Source organism: Rhinolophus sinicus, linkage group LG05, assembly GCF_036562045.2.
Source record: "Rhinolophus sinicus isolate RSC01 linkage group LG05, ASM3656204v1, whole genome shotgun sequence".
Classification (NCBI taxonomy): Eukaryota; Metazoa; Chordata; class Mammalia; order Chiroptera; family Rhinolophidae; genus Rhinolophus; species Rhinolophus sinicus.
Genome location: NC_133755.1, coordinates 170,084,483 through 170,104,135, shown reverse-complemented (window position 1 = coordinate 170,104,135; position 19,653 = coordinate 170,084,483). Strand labels below are relative to the sequence as shown.

At 42.0% G+C, this 19,653-nt stretch overlaps 1 protein-coding gene and 1 long non-coding RNA gene across 3 annotated transcripts; one reads left to right on the top strand and one right to left on the bottom strand.

Annotated features, from left to right (window-relative positions):
- Nucleotides 1–698: 698 nt before the first annotated feature.
- Nucleotides 699–18,012, bottom strand: IYD (iodotyrosine deiodinase). 2 transcript variants are annotated; one of them, XM_019735401.2, is made up of 5 exons: nt 17,707–18,012; nt 10,536–10,727; nt 8,471–8,630; nt 4,204–4,360; nt 699–1,180 (listed from the first exon to the last, which is right to left on the bottom strand). In XM_019735401.2, the coding sequence occupies exons 1-5, from the start codon at nt 17,882–17,884 to the stop codon at nt 998–1,000; spliced, it is 870 nt and encodes a 289-aa protein (XP_019590960.1). In that variant the 5' UTR covers nt 17,885–18,012; the 3' UTR covers nt 699–997. The 2 variants fall into 2 exon arrangements, with proteins under 2 accessions (XP_019590960.1, XP_074189804.1); XM_074333703.1 differs by lacking the exon at nt 17,707–18,012 and having other exon boundaries at nt 10,604–10,726.
- LOC141571722 (uncharacterized) lies at nt 7,068–12,555 on the top strand. The gene is made up of 3 exons (XR_012496797.1): nt 7,068–8,052; nt 11,631–11,754; nt 11,833–12,555. It is a non-coding gene; the product is annotated as an uncharacterized LOC141571722 (long non-coding RNA).
- Nucleotides 18,013–19,653: the final 1,641 nt, after the last annotated feature.

Genomic DNA, 19,653 nt, shown 5'->3' with positions numbered 1-19,653 from the left:
AGACTAGGTCTGGCATTCCCATTCTAGCACCTTGTGACCTGAAGAGCTCTCTGCCATCTGGAGAGACAGGATAAGTGTGTTTCATTGGGGAGAGCAGAAAACAAAGGAGACACGGTTAATGCTGAGGATGGAAAAGAGTTCTCTTTAAGGAAAAGAAAACAAGCCGTGAGATGTAGTGTCTGCCAATTTCGGTAGTGTAAACACCCCCACCACAGGTAATTTCAGTCTGCAAATGGTTTAATAACTGGCTCACAAAATTCCTGAATATTTAAGAGTCAGTTTCCACGAGCTGGGGTGAGCCAGCTAAAACACGCCACTGGAGAGTAGAACTAACCATTTATATGTTCAGATGGTTGCCAATTCAACCCATCTACTTAAGCATGCACTGTTGTGCTCTGTGAATATGACATTTTAATTATTTCCATGGTTACTTATTCAAAACTGGCAGAATATCCATGAAGTCCAGTAAAAGAGTATCTTTCAAAAGCACATCCTTTGCCTAAAAACCACCAGAAATTCATGGGCGGAAGGCCATCTGATTAGTCTAAGTTTAAATTCAAAAATCGTCACAAAGCTGAATTCCTGGGACTACATTCAATTTTCTGATGACTCTTTTCTCTATATGAGTTTTTTAAAAGCAAAAGAAAAAAATCACCAGCGATTTTTCTGGGACAATTTAAATAACTTAAAAACCGAAGCACATTCTTAGTAAAATTTTAATGTATTTCTCCAGCGGATGAGAAATAGAAGAGAACGTACCTGTACATCTCTTATTCTGTATGTTCACCTAATTACACCTGTCTACCAGAAGCAGGCATCTCAGACTCAAAGTGCCAGAGAATGTGGTAAGTTTCTTGACATACAGAGTGGCCACCCCCTGTGAAATGGAGTGCAGGGGACAACTAACCTCCAGAAGAAGAGCAGCCCGTGGACCCAAGAGGAACAGGAGTGGGGAGCAGGGGCATGGTCTTCCAGCGTCTTCCTGCTGCTCTGCTGCCTACACCGTCACCATGATCTGATCCAGAGGTTTCCGTTTTAGGTCAGGCACCATGGCCTCTTTGCTGGGGTACCCCACGGGGAGCAGCACCAGCAGCTTTTCATTCGTGGGGCGGTGCAGGAGCACCCTCAGACGGGGGCCACAGTTAAGAGGAGTGGTAGTGACCGTCACCAGTCCTGCATTCTAAAACGGGAGAGAGAAAGAACATGTTTTAAAGTCAGCAGGCAAAGTCACGGCTCAGCTTCCAGCCTGGGGACATTCTCGTCCCTATTAGGCCTGCTTGTTCCTTCATTTCCCTGAAGTTGGGTAGCAAAGAAGCTGCTTGGGCAAGTATTGTCTTGAATCTTGCCTGCTCTCTCCTCAACCTCCCCAGACACCACTATCTTTTAACCAAACAGGGAAGACTCTCGAAAGAAAAATAGTGGTCTTATTTTTCATTAATGTGTAAGAAATAGGAATGGTTATTTCATGGAAAGAAATTTGGGGAATCCAACTACACCAAAGGAATTATTCAAAAAACAACAGGCTTTCAAAAGCACATGATTCTATATCCAGTCATGGAGGCAGAGTATCATCCCCAGCTGAAAATACTGACATCCAGTGATAGAGGACCAATGGCCAGGAGATACGTTGGAGTAGAGGAAATATTTCATTAAACTTTCTCAAAGCCCCTCCAGATAATAAATATCTAATATAAATCATTAGATGACACCTCCCCTTCAAGACACCTCCCCTGCGGGCCCTCTTCCCCCCCCCCCCCCCCCCCCCCCCGCTTTTCCAATCAGATCGACACTGCCAAACCAGAGCAGAAATTTCTGGAACTGGCTTTGACAGTCCTGCACAACTCCAGTCATTATGCAATCTGCCCAGATAGGGGCTTCAGGAAGAATTGTCTTTCCTCCCTCACAAATCATGACCTACACTCAGAATTGTGCCTTATGGAACGCTAGAGGGCAGCAAACTCAACACTACAGTGATAAAAATGCTGCTGCTGATTCCAAGGCACGGAAGCCAGTTTGTTAACTGAGCTCGCTCCAGGACTAACCCGCTTCTTTCGGGACCCTAAGATGAATGGAAGTGCCCTGCGGTCTGACGTGGCATCGTGATTCCATTATTTATCCACGTACCGAATCAGGAAAAAAAAATAAGATGCCAGACCCTTTAGGACAAGTTTGCAAGTAATCCATTCCTCTTCTGCATAACAATTGACTGTATGTTGCAAGGTATTTTCAGCATGCCAACTTTGAATAGTGAAGAAGCACACCGTGTTTTGGAATCAACTGTCCCTTGAAAGTGTGATCACCACTCTTATAGTCTTGTTTGCTTTATTTGTTTTATGTGTTTTCAGACTCTTTCCACCCCAGGACCCCAGTCCCCTACCAAATGTACAGTTCCTGAGGTGACTATTTCTGGAGCCTCCCAGCATCTGTCACTAGGTAGAGCTCAGACAACATTTGTTGAGGGAATCATGTGAACGACATACCTCAGTCTGCTCTATTTCATGGTTAGCATTGCTCTAGCTACTATGTAGATGGAATTTTTAAAAGCACATGGACATCTTTCTAATGCAATACAATGTAAATTGAACTTCTCAGGGAAGGCGCTCTATGACAGAATCCTCCTTATAGCTTTTTAATCATTCCATCGGCTCAGACGATAATGAACACAGAGAGGAAACCGGTCCCTGGAACTTCCAACCTCTGCAGCTCTTCATGTGTGTCTGTCAATACCCTTGCACTTCATATCGTTACAGATGAAGGCAAACACAACAGCCACTTTTCTGACCCTGAAATGATGTTTCAATTGAATTTCCAGGAAGAATTCCAGCTTGTTGAACCATCATACTCACCCAACAGGATTTCCAGAGTAAATTTATTTATTTATTTATTTATTTATTTATTTATTTATTTATTTATTATCTATCTATTTATTTATTTGTATTGCTTTTGTTTTGTCTGTTCATTTATTTTGTTCTTTAGATTCCACATATAAGTGAGATCATGTGGTATTTGTCTTTCTTAGTCTGACTTATTTCACTTCTCGCATAATACCTTCTAGGTCCAATTCACGTTGTTGCAAATGGTAAGATTTCATTCTTTTTTATGGCTGAATATTATTCCACTATATATACGAGGTCAGACAATTAAGTTCATGAACTCATCCTAGAAAAAGTGCTACATACCTTATTGCTGAATATCACTATGGTCACCTTTGAAGTACTCCCCTTGGGAAGTTATGCACCAACACCAGCGCCTAGACCACCCTTCAATGCAACTTTGGAAGTCTTTCTGGAATGGTCATCAGAACTGTCGTCGTATTAACTTTGATGTCCTGAATGTCATCAAAATGTCTTTCTTTCAATATTTCCTTCATCTTCAGGTAAAGAAAGAAGTCATTGGGGGCCAGATCAGGTGAGTAGGGAGGGTGTTCCAATACAGTTCTTTGTTTACTGGCTAAAAACTCCCTCACAGACAGTGCCATGTGAGCTGGTGCATTGTCGTGATGCAAGAGCCATGAATTGTGGGCGAAAAGTTCACGTCGTCTAAATTTTTCTTGCAGCCTTTTCAGCACTTCCAAATAGTAAACTTAGTTAACTGTTTGTCTAGTTGGTACAAATTCATAATGAATAATCCCTCTGCTATCAATAAAGGTTAGCAACATCGTTGCAACAAGTTCACGAACTTAATTGTCAGACCTTGTATGTATTACATTGTCTTTAGTCAGTCCTCTATTGATGGGCATTTCTGTTGTTTCCGTATCTTGGCTACTGTGAATAATTAAACATCGGGGTGCATATATCTTTTCAAATTAGTGTTTTGGATTTCTTTGGGTAAATATCTGGAAGTAGAACTGCTGGGTCATAACATAATTCTATTTTTAAATTTTTGTGGAACCTCCAAACCATTTTCCATAGTGGCTGCACCAACTTTTAACAGTGCACAGCGGTTCCCACTTATCTGCTTCCTCACTAACATTGTTTGTTGATTTACTGATGATAGCCATTCTGATAGGAGTGAGATGGTATCTCATTGTGGTTTTGATTTGCATTTCTCCTGAGTCAGTTTTCACATCAGTTACCTTCCTTAGGATTTCAACTTTAGATAAACAATTTAGAACTAGAAACTCAACTGAAGTTTGTAAATAAGGCCACCATTTGGCCCTCAAGAATCAATTCTGTCTCTTGGGCTGGTGGGAGGGTGACATACGTGCAGGGCAGCCAGGAGGATGCCACAGGAGATGGAAACGCTGATCTCGTTGTAGTAGTGGACCTTCCTTTTGCCATTTGCAGCGAAACCGTATATTTGTTTGAAAATGAGAATCAAAACAGGAGCTGTGTCCAAGTATTCTTTAATCCAATTGGTTCTGAAGGGGGAAAAAAGATATTATAGAGAATATTTGCTCTTAATGATTTTTATTCTCTTTTTACTGTCTTAGCTTATTTACATTGAAAACAAAACACATTTACTTGTCTTTCATATTTAAATTGAATAAGAACAGCATTTTTGTCTGTGTCATGTCTACCTGAGGTCAATAAACAGGTGTTAATAAGGGCCTAGTATGGCAAGGCACCAGAAATTCTGAGAAATGCCAACATGGATCCTATAATCCAGAGGGCAACAAGCCTGACTAAGCAAAATAAAACCTGGTAAGTGCTATTAAAGAATATAAGCCAAGTACATTAGGAGCCCCCAAAACTAAATGTTAATTTTGAATGAGGAGATTAGAAGAAGGTTTCCAAAGTTCCCCTTGTGGTGGGCCATTGAAGACCATGTGGAGAGGGGCCACTGGGGAGGGCATCCTAGTGAGGAGATGAGTAAAGGCAGAGACAGGATGGAGAAGGCTTGGTGGGTCAGGGAATTTCCAGAAGCCTGGTAGGCTGGAAGACGGGGTGTGTGGTGGTGCACAGCGGGTCGCAGGATACATGCAGATTTTGCAGGGTCCTGGACTCCATTTGGTAGGTAATGGAGAGTGACCACTAGCTTCTGAGCAGAAGCATCTCATGATCAGATCTGTTTCTCTGTTTCAGGAAGAGGCCAGTTTGTGTGGACAATGGACCAGCTCAAAGGGGGATCAGACAAGGGACAATGGCAATGGCCCAGGAGCACTTAGGGGAGGTATAGAGGCTGGAACTGACAGATCTAGTCCAGAGTGTGCAAGAGAGGAGAAAAAGATGATGGTGAGGTTTAACCAAAATTATAGGTGCGCATTTGGTAACGCTGTTAGCCCAGTTACGAAGAAAAGAAAGGGAACTTTGTGTGAGTGGGAGATAATTCATGTGAGTTATGAATGTTGAGCTTACATTTTGGTTTTCCAGCTAGCAGCATACTTTTCTCTATTCTATTACCTTATCCCATCCATTTTGGCAAATCGTCATTCTGACACAGATATACAAAAGAAAAGATACTCATGTCATATTATATATTGGAGTTTTTTTAAGGATATGTCATTAAGTAGCAAGAGATCATTCATTTCATTTTTAGCCTTATTATGCTTCACTGTTTTAAAACACACTAAACTCACTTGTGTATTTTTCTATGGTTCTTCATACATTATTCACTTCTACAGGTCACATTTTCAGACCTACTTTACCACACCGCAATATGCTTAGTCATGCTCAACTGTCATCAATTATTTTCTACTTACAGAAAGGGAGCTTGTTAATGGGTTAGAAGATAAACTCTGGAGTCAACTAGCTATGCCATGTTGGGCAAGCTACTTCTCATGGCTCAGTTTCCTCATATGTAAATGTACGTATGATATTGTACACTCACCTGATACAATTATTGTGAGGATGAAATCAATCAAAATAGATACAGTGCTTAGAGTAGTACCTAGTACACAGCACCACGTATACGTTAGCTGGTATTATCTTTACTACTAACATTATTTTACAGTGAATAATTTAAAATTTTTTTTAAATTCACATGAAGATTAAGCAATTTACCTAGTTTGAAGGTAAGTTAGTAATTTTTAACAATTTTTGTACTTATTTATTTTGCCTAGGCACACATTGATATCTAATGTTTTGGCTTTGTTCAATTTTTATGAATTTATTATGACATCATATTAAAACTAATAAAAAGACAGCAACGAATAGGCCTGTTAAGAGAAAGGTAAGAAGCATCTTCTGCCTGGGGTGGAGGGCTCACTCCATGTAGCAGGAAAAGATAAGGTTTGACATGTCGGTTGGATCCAGGTTATATATGAAGCCTTTAATAACAGCTATGGATTTCATAATTGACTCAAACAGGATGCCAGTACATACGTTCACTTGTTATTCAATTTACCAAACATTTCTTCAGTTATTTACTATGCATCAACACTAAGCTAGATGGTATAATATAAGGCTTCTTAAGCTGGAGTTTCCTGGATCCGTAGGGTTTTTATGTATATGTGTGTGTGTACACATATTTTCTGCAGCCAAAGTCTATGACTTTAATTGGATTCTCAAGAATGTCTTGGTATACGACAAAAATTTCTGAAATGTGGTCTATAAAATGAGAAAGGTACACCAATAACTAAAATACTACGTGGTAAAGGCTCCTTTAGATGCAGGGAAGGTGCATATTAGGTGCTTTGAGCACACAGATGAGAGACAGCTAATTTTGCCTTCGTGGGGGAAAGTGATGGGACTGACAGCATTTGTAAGTACTGTGCACTCCCAGAGCACAACATCTTTCTCAGTGGAGAAATTCAAGTTATCTTTTATCCATCCCATTGTTTCCCCGCAAATATGCAATAAGATTTTTATATTCATCATTAATATCCTGTACTTGTTCTGGAACATGGTAACAAGTTACAACTCCATAAGACATCAATTTTGATAGAGGGGAGGATGAAGAGTGTAAAGTGCATCAAATATATGGTGACAGAAGGAGACTAGACGTCAGGTGGTGAGGACACAATAGAGTATACTGATGTCGTATGATAAAGTTGTACACCTGAAATTTATATAATGTTATTAACCATTGTTACCCTAATACAGTTAATTTAATTTTTTTTTTTAAGATAGGGTTTAAGTATCTTAGGAAAAACATTGTTCTCTGGGGCACATACCTGCCTTAGTACACTGAGGCACCAGAGTAAAACTAGTCCACACAGAATTCTACTCCACTTTCTTCTTGGAGATGAGGAAGGCCACAAAGTTACTGATGCCTAATGGAGAATGTGCTTGTACTAAATTTGTACTTTTATTAGACATGTACTAACACTAAAGGCTGCTGAGTAAGATCCTGGAAGATCTGATCACTTTAGCGATATGGAATTTACTTCACTCAAGATCCTGAAAGGTAGTTCACAATCTTACGTTCCAGGTGGAAGAACAGTGAAATAAGTTCTCAAAGTTTGATTTATTATTACTTGAGTTGGAGTCTATTTATTTACCAAAGACTCACATGGCACTTATTATGTGGCATCACAATTCTATATCCTTATAAACTCATTTTATTTTCATAATGAAGTAAATATTACACTTATTCCCATTTTACAGATGAAGAAACTGACATACAGAGAAGTTAATTAGTGGTAGAGCTCAGATTTGAACCCAAGCACTCTAGCCTTGGAGGCCCTACTCTTAGCTTCTATCTTCTATAAGCCTGACACCAAGTTTTTAACATCATTTTGGGTGAAAGAAACAGAAGCTCAATGTGATGGTTAATTTTATGCAACTACTTGACTGGGCCACGGGGCACCCAGATGTTTGGTTAAACATTATTCTGGGTGTTTCTGAGACGACATTTCCGGGTGAGATTAATGTGTGAATCGGTAGACTGAGTAAAGCAGATTGCCCTCCCCAATGTGGGTGGGCCTCATCTAATCCAAAGGCCTGAGCAGAGCAAAAAGGTAGAAGAAGGAAGCATTTGTTCCCTCTGCCTGACTGTCTTTGAACTGGGACATCATGAGCTGCCTTCAAACTCAAGGTAGAATTGTAACTTACACCGTTGGCTGTCGTGTTTCTCAGGCCTTCTGAGTTGAATTGAAGCTACACCATCGACTCTCTTGAGTCTCCAGGTTGCTGACTGCAGATCTTGAGACTTCCCAGCCTCCTGAATCACGTGAGTCAATTATTTATAATAAATCTCTCCCTCTGTCTTTGTTTCTCTCTGTCTCTCTGTCTCTTTCTCTCTGTCTCTCTCTGTCTCTGTTTCTCTCTCTTTCTTGCCATTGATTCGGTTTCTCTGGAGATCTTAGACTAATATGCTCAGAAAGAGTAAATAAATGCCTAAGGTCTTGCCACTGGAAAAGCAGAGCTAAGGTTTAAACCCAGACCTGATTCTAGCCAGCATTCCTAATCACTCTACAATACCTGGGCTCAAGGCAAGACAGTGGCGAGGCTTGACTTAACTTCCATAATTCCTCCCGGAGGTAGAATCAAACGTTTTAACATCTACAACCAAACCAGGGAACTGAAGTCATAGTTATTTCATTTTTAAGAAGCTAAGCCAGACATCCCTTATTCCCACCATTTTGTACCTCAATTTCTTCAGGTCTGTAACCCATCGATGTCCCATCCTTTTCATGTAGTTTATTTCCTCTTCTTCTTCGATGATCTCCCGAATCTTGTGCTTCATGTCTGGGTCCTTCACCACCACAAATGTCCAGGGTTCTGTGTGGGCCCCGCTTGGGGCTGTTCCTGTTACCCATTAAATGGAAATCAGAAATGAAAACTGCAGGACAATGTGAGACTGTTAATTCAGAATAAATATAATAACTCATATGTGTTCAAAATGAAGTTACATCATCTGGCAAACGAAGCGCTTGGCAGTAGAGGCTGGCATGTCGCTGCCTGCGCCATTTCATTCAGCGTCACTTTAAGAGTCTCCACACCAACTACCTGAGGGCCAGGCCAGCAGTTCTAGGCTATAGGAATGTATCACTACTTCTCTCAGTATATGGGATAAAACATCCTTAAGCAACTGCACCTCGACCACTGAGGGACCGCAGAGGAGAAATTCTGACAGCCCAATATCTCGAAAATGTCATTTGTTTTGATATTCTTGAAAAAAGATAAAGTCATGAAGGTTATTGGAAATGGTAAACTTTAAATGGTAAAATTGTTTTAAAAACACTTCTCAAAAGACAACCAAACTATACATTGTTTAGTACCGATATCAAAGCTCTGAGTGTGACCCTGTGGGGTTGGTGGTCTCGCTGGGGACACACAAGAACTCATGGCCCTGGGTGCTCAACACACACAACAGTGTGTCTTCCAACTAGCACAGGCTTCAGGAACACTCAGCCTACACCTCTATCCGTCCCAGTGTCCCAGACAAAGCTTCACGGTGCAGCTTGGTGCCCAGGCAGCTAGAATTCCTTTGAAGATTCCAGCCATGGCTTCGGCCCGCTTCTGATCTGGATGTCATCCCTCTGACCTAGAGATGGCCTGCTATTCCTAGCAGCAGACCACAGTGACCCTCTGAGGGTATATTTCACAAGCAACTATTCCTTTCTTCCTAGGGAGTAATTTAGTGGCATAAGTTCTACATGAGGAGCTCAGGTCTACCTGTCTCGATGGGGTTTTTGTTTGCCACGCATCACTCCCCATGGGAGAGAGGGCATGATTGAATTGCAAAATGCAAGTCAAAACCTAGACATAAAGCCCAAATTTCTGAGCAGAGTGATTCCAGTTCACTTTGTACCCGTGTTGTTTGTCCACTAAATATTTGTGTCACTAACATAAGAAATAAATTGTTCCCTGATATTTTCAATGATGCCAAATTTATCAGAATGTCACACACACCCACACCCACACACACACACAGATACTATATACACACAGAAGAAATTTAGTAACTACTAATAGTTAAAGACTCAAGAATCTAGTGCATTTGTATTCTTAATTAAAATGAAATGTTTTATTATTGCTCTTTTTAACTTGGGCAGTGGATTTACAATGGTCATGCAATAATTTCTGCAAATGAACTTAACTGTGACTTACATATGGCTACGACTCCAAGTAGAGGAGATTCTCAACTAGGGGGCTTTTCCTTATATCTCTTTTTCTAGAATTCTCATTTTTTTCCCTTGGGTAGATATTAATTTACATTGAAAATGTGTTTTCTTTGTTTTGATTTACTTTGCAAATCCACATGAGTAAATTTGGTAGTTTATTAGAACATAGTATTAGAGCATTGTGGTGTATAAGAAATTTGGTTCCAAAAAGAGAAATGAATAAATGTGAATAAGTGTGTGTGTGTGTGTGTGTGTGTGTGTGTGTGTGTGTGTTTTCAAGGTGAGGGGAGAGAAAAATTTTTCTAATATATAATACTGTGTTCAGAAACTTTTGTTTTTAATAAAAGTTTATAATGTTGAGTAATTTCAGACATCTTAAACTCTTGTCACATCTGTACCCAAGAAGTTTGTAATAGTCAGAAGTTTGTAAAAAGTGGGAATCATTATGTTTCTGGAAGTCAGTCTACATCTGGGTATGACTTTATAGGTAAGCTTATTACTCTAGGCTTTATTTCAACATTGTTCCAGTACGGCCACAGCAATAAAGCAGCTGATATTCTCAAAGGCCCAATATGCACTTACAGACCTGCTGCTTTGATGACATTATCAATGACTTCCATTGGCACTTCCTCATTACTTATGAACCTCACAGACCGTCTCTTATTGAGAAGTTCATAAAATTCCTGAGATCTCTTAACCATTTCCTTCTCAGGATACCGGGTGTGGGAGAATGGGATGTGTTCAACGTTTTCCTCTGACTCTTGGCATTCATCCGCGTCTGCAAAGAAGAACAAGAAAAGTGCAAATTAAATATCTCTTGGCCATAAGGTGGCCACTGAGGAGAAGGAGATAAAGTTCTCAAAAATGTCTGTTATGAGCTCAAAAACACCAACAAAAGATGAAGTGAATAGATCTATAGAATCCTGACCCCTGATCTTGACAATCGTTCAAACTCCAGACTGGTTATAAATCAAGAAAAAAAAAAATTTTTTTTTTCACCTACACAAAGTTGAGAAATGCAAATTTCTGTTAATGGTGAACTAGCTTTTTTTTTTTTTTAATTTTATTGGGGAGTTTTGGGGGACAGTGTGTTTCTCCAGAGTCCATCAGCTCCAAGTTGTTGTCCTTCAGTCTAGTTGTGGGGGGCACAGATCAGCTCCAAGTCCAGTTGCCATTTTCAACCTTTAGTTGCAGGCAGCACAGCCCACCATCCCATGTGGGAATTGAACTGGCAAACTTGTTGTTGAGAACTCGTGCTCTAACTAACCATCCAGCTGCCCCCTGAACTAGCTTATTTGAAACAATCTCTCATCAGCTGAAAACCATTAAGATCACTAAATAAAATATTTTTGAAGTCCTTTTAAAATCACTGTATTGCTGACAACATAGTAAGAAATTCCCAGACCAAAACTAAAGGGAAAATATGAACCTGCAGAGGTAAATAAGCACAGAAGCTGCGTTTTTCCCTGATTGTATTTGCTAATCTCTACACACTTGAATTTTCATTTTTATATTTTCAAGAATCAAGAGGAAGAGAAAAGCCCAGGCCCATACACAGCAGAGAGTGTAATGAGCTGGGACCCCAAGACTACATCCTTAGGGAGAGCATGAATCATAAGTAAATGAAGGCCTAATGGATTATACTATTTTGGTACAATGTAATATACTAATCTTTGCACAGATTATTGAATCATCTTGGAGATAAAGATGAGAAGACTTGCTAAGGTGTGTGGTAGGGGGTTGCTGAGGCTGACTTCCAGACTGCTGGCTTTGGTGCCTGGGTAGACATGGAACCATCCACTGAGGTAAGAGGGTGAGAGATGAACAATTTGGGAGAGGTGGGCAGAAGTAGGAATAGGAATCAACAGTGTGTCACGTTCCAGGTGCCTGTGAGTCCTCAAGTGAAGATGTCAAGTATGAAAGTAAAGGTCCAGAAGACAAGATGTCACGTTGGGAGTCCTCACATAAAGATGAGAATGACAATAGGAACAGAGGGAAGAGAGCAAGAAGATCCAAGACCTGGTCCTGAGGGTCTGGGATACTCCAGGTAGAATTCTGGTAGAGGATTAACTGCCCCCACTGGTCCCCACACACTTCACTCCTAAATATCTGAGGATGGGGAAAAGGCAGGCAGGAGGGAACACTCATGAAAGAGGGACTCACTTCAAAGGGACTGAGAACCCAGCTACAATACTAGCAGTATTTCTTTCATTTTGCTTATTTTTTTTTATTTTGTTTTATTTTTTTGTCTTCCTCTTTTTCTTTTTTTTTTCTTTTTTAATTTAAACAATGGAGACTTCAAAAGAGCAGAAGTTGTGCAATGGACAGGCACCCATTTCTTTAAAGATTCAATATGGACAAAGAAAAAAAATTGTACATTGGTTTGCTTATTGCTCTTAGTAAGAAACTTCTTACATTGTCCTCACCAGGGCAGTTTGGGCCCAGACTGTACACATTTCCTGAAAAAGACCAGTTACTAAGTGAAAAGGAAGTAGGTGTGATGAGGGAGTGGCAACAAACATCTATCAGCGTTTTAGAAGTCAATACCAAACTGAGCCCAGATTTCATCAGGACCAACACTGAACTTTATCAAATGTGTCAATAAAGACTTCCAACACCATTTGTTATGAAGTCTGGCCACCTATGTAGTCAGTGAGTGATAAATGAGCAAATGCATGAAATGCTTCCTTAACTGTAACGTAAGCTATCAACTCTTAAGATCCATTCAGCCAGCATTTGTAAAAACTAAAGGCAGACTAGGAGCGTGACTTGGCAATTTCTCAGCTTCGAACGTCCAGGGTAAGCGCTGCTCCTCTGGCAGAATGAAGTGGCTGCTGCCTGAGCCTTATTCGACTACCCATTATCTCTGAGCAGAGCATAAAAATGGTCTAATCACTGCTGGTTTGGACTGTTAAACACAAATTTCCTGCAGGGCATTCCAATAGGGGGAGAGGAGGGCCTGCTGTTCCTGGAGCCTGCCCCAGGCCAGAAGGTTTACGTCCTGCCTGGGGCAGGCTGAGCCAGGCTTGGAGAGAAAGCCCCAAGTGATCCTCAGGGCAGTGAACCAATACGAACTCAAAAGGTACCACTTCTGTCCATTCTCTTGACCTCCTGACTGCCCCCAGGAATGCGGCCCTCACCAAGAGAAAAGAGAACAGCTTCTATAAACTCTGCAGTTGTCCTGGCTCTGTCCTAGATCAGCCAAGTCACTCTGGGGGATTTATTCAAGCTGTAAAGCCCATATATTCCAAAACAAACACACGCTATTGTGGTTTGCTTTTTAATCTGTGTCCTGTGCTGCCACACTTGGGGTTGACTCTTGGCACCAAAAGCAACTGGTCTTTTATCATTGCTTTAATGTCAAGGAACCCTAAATTGCTCCATAATTAGGTTTAACAGCCAAGTAATTCGAGGTCACCTCTCTCCTTTAATGTTTAACCCAGAACTGTTTTTGGCTGCCTCTCCACACAAATTTCTTTTGTGTTTTGCAGTTTCACTTTAAAATCTTTGCAAATGGGCTAAATATTTTCTAGCTATGAAACTACAAGGCCCGTTGATGTCATATCATTCTTGTTCCCTCCTGCAACTTTTTTGGAGCCTAGCAGAGCAATACTTACTAAGGCTGAGGGAGACACGGCTCTCGTAGTAGACAGATTCTGACAGTAGAGATGGGAGAAACCTCAGGGCTCAACACCTGTCCAGAGAGCAGCCCCCTTCCCTACTGCCCCAGCCATCACTCTGCTTCCTGCACGGCTTCTCAGCCATTCACCTCCCTCGCTGCAGTCTAGATTGACTATTTCACACGGCAAATGCAGTGGTGGGGCTGGGGAGTCTGGGATATCCAGATGGAAAGACGCTTGGAGAGAGGAACACTATTCTGGGTGGCGTTGACATAATCTGTTTCTGAGCCCCTTCGTATCTTACGGTAACCTTGGTGTCCCCATGTTGACCTTCACTCTTCCCTCATTGGACCCACTCAAACTCCTTGTCAAGGACAATCTCTCCATCCAAGTCCTGCCCCCCTCCTAATCTTCTCTCATCTGAAATTACCTATGCTTTGTCCTAAAACCTTAAGTTCTTTGTAAACCAACCTTTTAAGATTAGCCATGCAAAATTGTTAATGGGTGGGTGATCCAAGGATGATGAAATGCAGAGATGAAGCTGAATTTATTTCTCCTACAGTGAAGGAAAGATATGCTGGTCAAGCTCTGTCTGTGTGAACTCAGTAGAATGCTGACCTTATATAGTATTTTTGTCAATAATGTGCTGGTAAATCAGCTCTCTGAGGGGGGAAAAAAGAGCCCTGGTTTGTTGTGCTTGACAGTTTCCATGGTATAAATCCTCCCACCATGGCCTGACTTCAAGCTACTGACAGTGGAATAAGGAGCCCACAAATCTCCTGAATATTTAACAGTTGGCTCTTGCTAGCCCATAGGTCCACTGTAGCACACCACTTGGTTGGGAAGCATGGAGTTCAGGGATTGGTGGACTTCAAGGGCTATAAGAAGATTGGCATCATCTCTAGGAAGAGTGTTACTTACTTAAGACTGTTGATTGGTTGGCAAATCAGAGAGGCTGGTACTGGAGTGAGTCCATCCCTGATTGTCTAGCTTTCAGAAGCAAGAGGCTGCCACTGAATGGCTGTCTTGCTAAGCTTTTACTGAGATGAGCTGTCCCTGATCCATTGAGTATCTTTGAAACCTATTCTGACAGTTGCTTGTTACCATGGGTACATAAAAATCGGTCCATTCCCAAGTTTGTGGGAATATTTTTATTCTTAGTTGTTACCTACACTAGATAAAAATTTTAACACAGGTCTTTCTTAGCAGTGATGGGACAACCTGGGACAATCATAGTTTTTGGATGGCAGGTGAAGCTAAGTGAAGAAAAATCCTCATCAACATTAAAGTGGACGCATTTTATGATATGTGTTCTCTATATCTTTTCCTCTAATTTCCATTTCCATGAACTTCTATGAATCTGTGGCCGAATAGAGAATTTGGGGGTAGGATTTTCAGTTCATTTTATAGGTGTATTCTGAGGTTTTCACTTTCAGATAAAAATCTCCAACTTCTCCTTAGACTTCCATTACAGAAAAACAGGAAACTGAAAGTAGGAACAGAACACCATGCGTGACTGGTCCCTGAAGGAAGTATGTGTCTGATATCTAATAAGCATGATCTCTCCAGTCCCCCACCCTCCTGCCCACACACATGCTGATTCTCTGACCTAGGAACATGGAGCAAAAATTCTTTGTGAATCAGAGCTGGAGGAGGTCTGATTGGTGCCCAGATGTTCCTCAGCTCACCCTAGAATGGCCTACGATACTTATTTTACTGTTTTGTCTGTTGCTATTAATTTTCAAAATGGGCTGGATCTGGTATCTATTTGCCATCATCCAAATCATCTCCATGTCTTTTCAGTAATGGAATCCTTTCTCTTTTCCAATTATACCCCCTTCAGTGTCTGCAGCACCAGCAGTGGGACCTCCCTTAGGCCGTGTCCACCCATCCAGTGGTTAGGCGCTGGGACTTGGGTCGCAAAGAAGTTTAAACGTTGGTTTTCCCCTAGTGACCTCAGTAAGTATTGCTTATGTAAACAAAAATTCCAGCAAAAGACTGTGAACTCTACATTCAGGGCACATTTGTCTATGTCTGCTGAGGGGGCCACTAGGTGTCCAATTCATCCCCCTGTCTGAGGAATAGAGAATGAAGAGGGAGAGGATTTTGAAAAATGAATAATCGGGCCTAGAAACAGAACAGGGCCATATAGCTTTGCTTTGTGTCCCCAACCTTCAGGCCCAGCCCCAGGTCTCTGACCCCCCACCAGCCTTATCCAGCTCCCTTGTATCCCCCAAACTCTTGGGCCTTCAAATCCAGTGGCCTTTCCTCAATGCATATTACCTTTCAGTTCCCAGGGAATTTTTAACCCTGCTGGCCATCTCCTGCCTCCTGAGTTCTAGATCATTCTCCTACTGGAAAGGCAGCCTAGCAAACTGGCTATATGCCTGGACTCTGGAGCCAGACTGGCTGGGTCCTGGCTCTACCACTACCTGCTTGGGTAGGTGACTTAGCCTATCTGAGTCTCAGCTTCCTTATCTGTAATATATGGATAATAGTAGCCACCTCACTGTATTGTTATGAAGGCTAAGTGATTTACTACATGTAAAATGTAACACTGGATACAGTAAGTGCCATACAAGGGCTCATTGTTATTATTATTATCCCGGTATTTCTTTTTCCATCCCTTCCTTTCTGTTGTCCATTTCTCCCACCACAGTTCCTCTTACAGCGGGCGCACCCCTCACCCCAGTTCTATCCTCAGCCTTCTCTCTATCAATACCCCCTTAGTGAATTCGTTAGTTTTCCAAGTCCCAAGTCTCACCCCTCTGCTGGTGATTCTCCAATCTGGGGCCTTGATCCCTCACCTAGACTTTTCTTTCCTTTTCCTCTTCAATGTCATCTTGTCAAATCTGAAATGTCCTAGACTACACTCATCTTCCCCTTTAAACTGGACCCTCTTCCCTTTCGCATTTATGATAGTGTCTTTCTGACTCTTCCAGCCTCCAAATCTTACCCTCTCCTTCCAATAGCCAATGAATTACCAGACCTTCTTGTTCTTCCTTTAACTTCACCCCGACTCACTCCTTCCTCTGCATTCCCACTCCTCCGCCATCCAGGCCGTCCTTACCAGAACAAATCATTACCCAGCTTCCCTTTGGTCAAGGGAAGCGCTTCTCACCTGGGCATAATTGGCATTCAGGAGGGATTTCCTTCCCCGGACAGAGTAAGAGGCAGCCCTGGGTGGGGGCTGCCTGGGTTTGACCCTGTGCGGGTCATTCAGCGTTGCAATATGCCCCACCCTCAATCCTGAGAGCACTCACACGCACGCACACACATGTGCATGCACATGTGAACTCCAGTAGCCCAGCTGATAATCACTGAGCCTCTTCCAAATTGAATCCATTCCACAAATCCACCTCCGACAAACCTCAATCTCAGCTTACCCAAGGCTCCTCTCCTCTTCTTTCTCAGGTCAGCCATGACCTGGCCTACCCTCCCTACCCCATCTCATTTCACTCCTTCCCCTGATCAGCACAGTCTTCCCATCTTCTTGGCACCTCCCCAGGGGTTCAGCCCTATACTTATGCTCTTTCTGCTCCTCTTACCTGAGCTGTGTCCTAACCCACGTTCTGTCAATTCACCAAGCCTGGTTTGACCTTTATCCTAGCTGCCCCACCACTCCCTCACGCCTTCTTCAAACACCTTATTATCAGCTCATCTCTTACTCTCTAATTGTTGCCTGTTTATTGCCTTCTCGACTGAATTCACACTCAGTTTTGAGGACAGTGGCCACAGGGCATGGCACAATGAAAGGTAGCAAGTCCCTTGATCGATGCCACTTTTTAAATTTCAAAGTTTTTGATCAAAACCTGACCACGGCCACCCAAGCCTGTGATGACAAAACCTTCAGAAAGGTTTTAACAACCAGAACATGATGGAGCCAATGTCAGCCCTTGACAGCTTTTTAATGAGAATCCAGGAATGGAGGGAAGTTGGTGCCAGCAGGTAACAAGCTGACCACCAGAGAGAAATGATCTGTCCCTGTCACACACTAATTTGTTTGCACGATAGAGGTTGATTAGGAAACTTATCTGAGTAAGTTTCTTCCCCTCCAAAGCACTGCCATCAACTTGCACGCATCGTAAAAATACAAAAGGTGGACGCTAAGCTAAGCAGCGTTGCCCGTGTCTTTACCTTCTTCCACTTGCTGGAGTTCACTGCTGTCCGTTAAGTCCTCATCCACCCAGGGTCGCGCCTCAGCCCTGGCTCTAGGCTCCCCGTTCCTTCTCTCGATGCTTCTGTCCGCATTTTTAAAGATCCACACAATCAAAATGCAGACAACTGCTACCAAGACTGGAGTCAGGAAAAACATGGTTACGAGACGGATGCCAAACGGTGCACACACGTCCCACACTCCGGAATTTAAACAAACAGGACAGGAAGGGGCAATGCCAGGAGACCGAATGGAGGGAGAGAGAGGTGTGCTGGGGAAGGAACAAAGTAAACTCGCTCACTCTGTGAGGACTTTGCCAAGGAACAAAGATCACAGCTGTGTGTGCCTTCAGGATGGGTCATGGGTTTGGTAATGCACAAGTACATACACTTTTATATCGATTATGTACCCAGTCAATACATTCTTAGACAATAATTGCCAGGATCTGAGTAACACTTTAATGCGCTAGACCTTGCCAGCAGCGGTAGAAGGTGTTTACTCTTCCTCACCGTATATTTTCTCTGAGAGCAACAATGTGCCTGAAGCAAGCAATCACCTGGCAAACTTGTTTTTAAGGAGAAGATTTCCAGAATCAGAAACTCGGGAGTGGGGCTTTGTTGAAAGTCTGTGTTTCAACAAGCCCTCCAGGTGATTTTTGTGCTTGTACAGTTTGAAAGGCTCTCTCCTCACATCCCCTCCTCTTTCCCAAATTTAGATTCTGCAAGCCCACGCCTTCCACACCATCCAGAAGAGCAAAGTATTGTACACATCAGGAGCTTATTGCTTATTGAAACTTCCTCCAACATGATGTCTTCATAAAGCACAATATCTCGCACATCATAAACCCCCAATAAATAGAAATTCAAAATTTTAAGAATAGAAGTGATGTTTTTAAAACTGTATTAAAGAAGATTCATCCAGCCATAAAATCAGGTGCCAACACAGGTTGCAGCCAGGAAGGCCAATCAAAGAACCACTGTAGCAGTCGGATGAGAGTTAACAGAGTTCTCACGTGGGGAGAAAATTGTGAGTTTGGGACGAGGAAATGTTTGCATAAAATTTGGAGGTGGTGGAAGTGAGAAGGTCCAGATGTGGGGGTTATAGAGAGGGAATCAAAAATTGCCTCCCTCCTTCTCCAAGCAAATCATGTATTTCAGTCTGGACGTTGTCTTGGTCCTTACTTTCCTGGGGGGGGGGGGAGGGAGTTTGGGATTTCACAGCCTTCCCTTATTATTTGACCCAGTGAGCATTTAAGTAGGGCCAGAGATGAGGTCCTCTGGCAGGAAAGTGGGGAGAGAGACTCTTGGCTTGAAAGAAAATATGTGTCTCACAAAGCTGGGGATTGTTCCAGAATGTGATTCACCAGGTGAGCCTATCTCTGCCCCATGAAAACATGACTTCTGAGACGGGAGATTTCCCAAGTGTTTCTTTTCCTCACCAAGCAGTATCCAAACAGCACTGCCAGGTCCTGGATTGGGTCCCACAAAAGAAAAATGACTGAATCTTCCAACCACTGTGTTATATTATCTTTTGAAATACTATTTTTATGTGAAAGAGCTTAGCCACAAAGTGACATTCATTCTAGACAAGAAGAAAAAAACTCTGTGGTGATATTAGTCACAAATGTTTTTTAATAGAAAAATGGCATGTTCCACAGCAATATTAGGCAGCATTTACTAATATTGTATCTGCTTCCTCTAGATACTCATTATTGCTTTTCCGCAAATTAATTTAAAAAATTATTATCAGAACTAGTGATTGTTTCTCAATCTTATTTCTCCTCTAAGAATAAATTATGAGACATAATTTTGACAATACAAGGGGCTCTTGGTAAAGGCATTGGTTGTTTGGCATTTAAGGGGTGCCTGGTATAGCAGTTCCTTAGGGCTGCTTTAACAAAGTACCACAAACTGGGTGGCTTAAATTTG

Bases quoted from the DNA above. Each gene is read 5' to 3' on its own strand.
- IYD (XM_019735401.2), bottom strand. From the start codon at position 17,884: ATGTTTTTCCTGACTCCAGTCTTGGTAGCAGTTGTCTGCATTTTGATT. The intron at 8,631-10,535 runs GTCTGTAAGTGC...AATGGGTAACAG, and splicing joins TAATGTCATCAAAGCAGCAG to GAACAGCCCCAAGCGGGGCC. The intron at 4,361-8,470 runs GTACAAAATGGT...TTCCCCCTTCAG, and splicing joins ACAGACCTGAAGAAATTGAG to AACCAATTGGATTAAAGAAT.